We start from the raw sequence: 2312 nt of genomic DNA on the forward strand, positions 1-2312 counted from the left end.
GTGTTTGTAGGCAAATAAACTCGCCCCCATCAATAATGGATGTTCTTTTCCTGGCGCTCTCTATTCCCGTGGGAGCGAACCTCGTTCCTGATAGCAGCACCCCATCACCCTCCTCAACAGACAACCCCCCCCCCCCCCCCACCTCCCATGCTCCCGGCTTCCCCTCCACCACCTTCCACACGGTCTTTTCTCACACTCTCCCTTCTCCTCCTCAATCGTCTTTCAGCCAGCGGATTGAATTTTTGTTTCTTTAGTCGTGGAGAATGGCGGCGATACGTTGACTTTCTTTGAACTTTATCGCGGGCGGCGGTGCCGTTTGATGTGCAGGCACCGTTGAACGTGAAGAGTGTCTTCCGTTTAAATGGCGACCAACGTTAAAGTGGACAGGATGCTGGCTGGCCGTCAGAAGTTCAAAGCGGCAGGTCCAGCGCCAAGTCAGCAGTTCAGACATAAAAGACAGCAGTTCAAAAGAAGAAAAAGGAAACTTCCTTCTCGGGCATGTCAAGAGGACAGAGAGGAGAACAGAGATGATAGCTCAAGGTCTCTGTGTGTGGGGGATCTTCAGAGTGTGCGTGGAGGTGGGGGGTGGAGGTGGAGATCTTCAAGCTCTGAGCATTCGGGGGGAAAAGACCTTCAAGCTATGGGAATAGGGGAGAAATATCTTCAAGCTCTGGGAGTGGGGATGGGAGGGGGGGGGGGGATTTTCAAACTGTGGGCAATGAGGTGAGAAAGACATTCAAGTTGTTGGTATGAGGGGAGAAAGATATTCAAGTTGTTGGAATTAGGGGAGAAAGATATTCAAGCTGTGGGAATTAGGGGAGAAAGATATTCAAGCTGTGGGAATGAGAGGAGAAAGATATTCAAGCTGTGAGAATGAGGGGAGAAAGATATTCAAGTTGTGTGGGAATGAGGGGAGAAAGATATTCAAGCTGTGAGAATGAGGGGAGAAAGATATTCAAGCTGTGGACAAGAGGGGAGAAAGATATTCAAGTTGTGTGGGAATGAGGGGAGAAAGATATCCAAGCTGTGAGAATGAGGGGAGAAAGATATTCAAGCTGTGGGAATGAGGGGAGAAAGATATTCAAGTTCTGGGAATGAGGGGAGAAAGATATTCAAGCTGTGGGAATGAGGGGAGAAAGATATTCAAGGTGTGGGAATGAGGGGAGAAAGATATCCAAGCTGTGGGAATGAGGAGAGAAAGATATTCAAGTTCTGGGAATGAGGGGAGAAAGATATTCAAGTTGTGGGAATGAGGGGAGAAAGATATTCAAGGTGTGGGAATGAGGGGAGAAAGATATTCAAGCCGTGGGAATGAGGGGAGAGAAAGATATTCAAGTTGTGTGGGAATGAGGGGAGAAAGATATTCAAGTTGTGGGCATGAGGGAGAAAGATATTCAAGTTGTGGGAATGAGTGGAGAAAGATATTCAAGTTGTGGGAATGAGGGGAGAAAGATATTCAAGTTGTGGGCATGAGGAGAGAAAGATATTCAAGCTGTGGGAATGAGGGGAGAAAGATATTCAAGCTGTGGGAATGAGGAGAGAAAGATATTCAAGCTGTGGGAATGAGGGGAGAACGATATTCAAGTTGTGGGAATGAGAGGAGAAAGATATTCAAGCTGTGGGAATGAGGGGAGAAAGATATTCAAGCTGTGGACAAGAGGGGAGAAAGATATTCAAGCTGTGGGAATGAGGGGAGAAAGATATTCAAGCTGTGGGAATGAGGGGAGAAAGATATTCAAGCTGTGGGAATGAGAGGAGAAAGATATTCAAGCTGTGGGAATGAGAGGAGAAAGATATTCAAGCTGTGGGAATGAGGGGAGAAAGATATTCAAGCTGTGGGAATGAGGGGAGAAAGATATTCAAGCTGTGGGAATGAGATTAGAAAGATATTCAGGCTGTGGGAAAGAGGGGAGAAAGATATTCAAGCTGTGGGAATGAGGGGAGAAAGATATTCAAGCTGTGGACAAGAGGGGAGAAAGATATTCAAGCTGTGGGAATGAGGGGAGAAAGATATTCAAGTTGTGGGAATGAGGGGAGAAAGATATTCAAGCTGTGGGAATGAGGGGAGAAAGATATTCAAGCTGTGGGAATGAGGGGAGAAAAATATTCAAGCTGTGGGAATGAGGAGAGAAAGATATTCAAGCTGTGGACAAGAGGGGAGAAAGATATTCAAGCTGTGGACATGAGGGGAGAAAAATATTCAAGCTGTGGGAATGAGGGGAGAAAAATATTCAAGCTGTGGACATGAGGGGAGAAAAATATTCAAGGTGTGGGAATGAGGGGAGAAAGATATTCAAGCTGTGGGAATGAGG

General features: G+C 46.4%; 1 protein-coding gene across 1 annotated transcript in view; it reads left to right on the plus strand.

The window, feature by feature from the left end:
* Positions 1-361: 361 nt before the first annotated feature.
* Positions 362-2312, plus strand: part of LOC143296632 (uncharacterized) — a 174855-nt gene continuing 172904 nt past the window's right edge. Inside the window, exon 1 of the mRNA XM_076608663.1 lies at positions 362-434. Coding sequence (XP_076464778.1) covers positions 362-434 — 73 coding nt within the window. The remainder of the gene's footprint in view (positions 435-2312) is intronic.

This window comes from Babylonia areolata, chromosome 21 (assembly GCF_041734735.1).
Source record: "Babylonia areolata isolate BAREFJ2019XMU chromosome 21, ASM4173473v1, whole genome shotgun sequence".
In the NCBI taxonomy this organism is placed as follows: domain Eukaryota; kingdom Metazoa; phylum Mollusca; class Gastropoda; order Neogastropoda; family Buccinidae; genus Babylonia; species Babylonia areolata.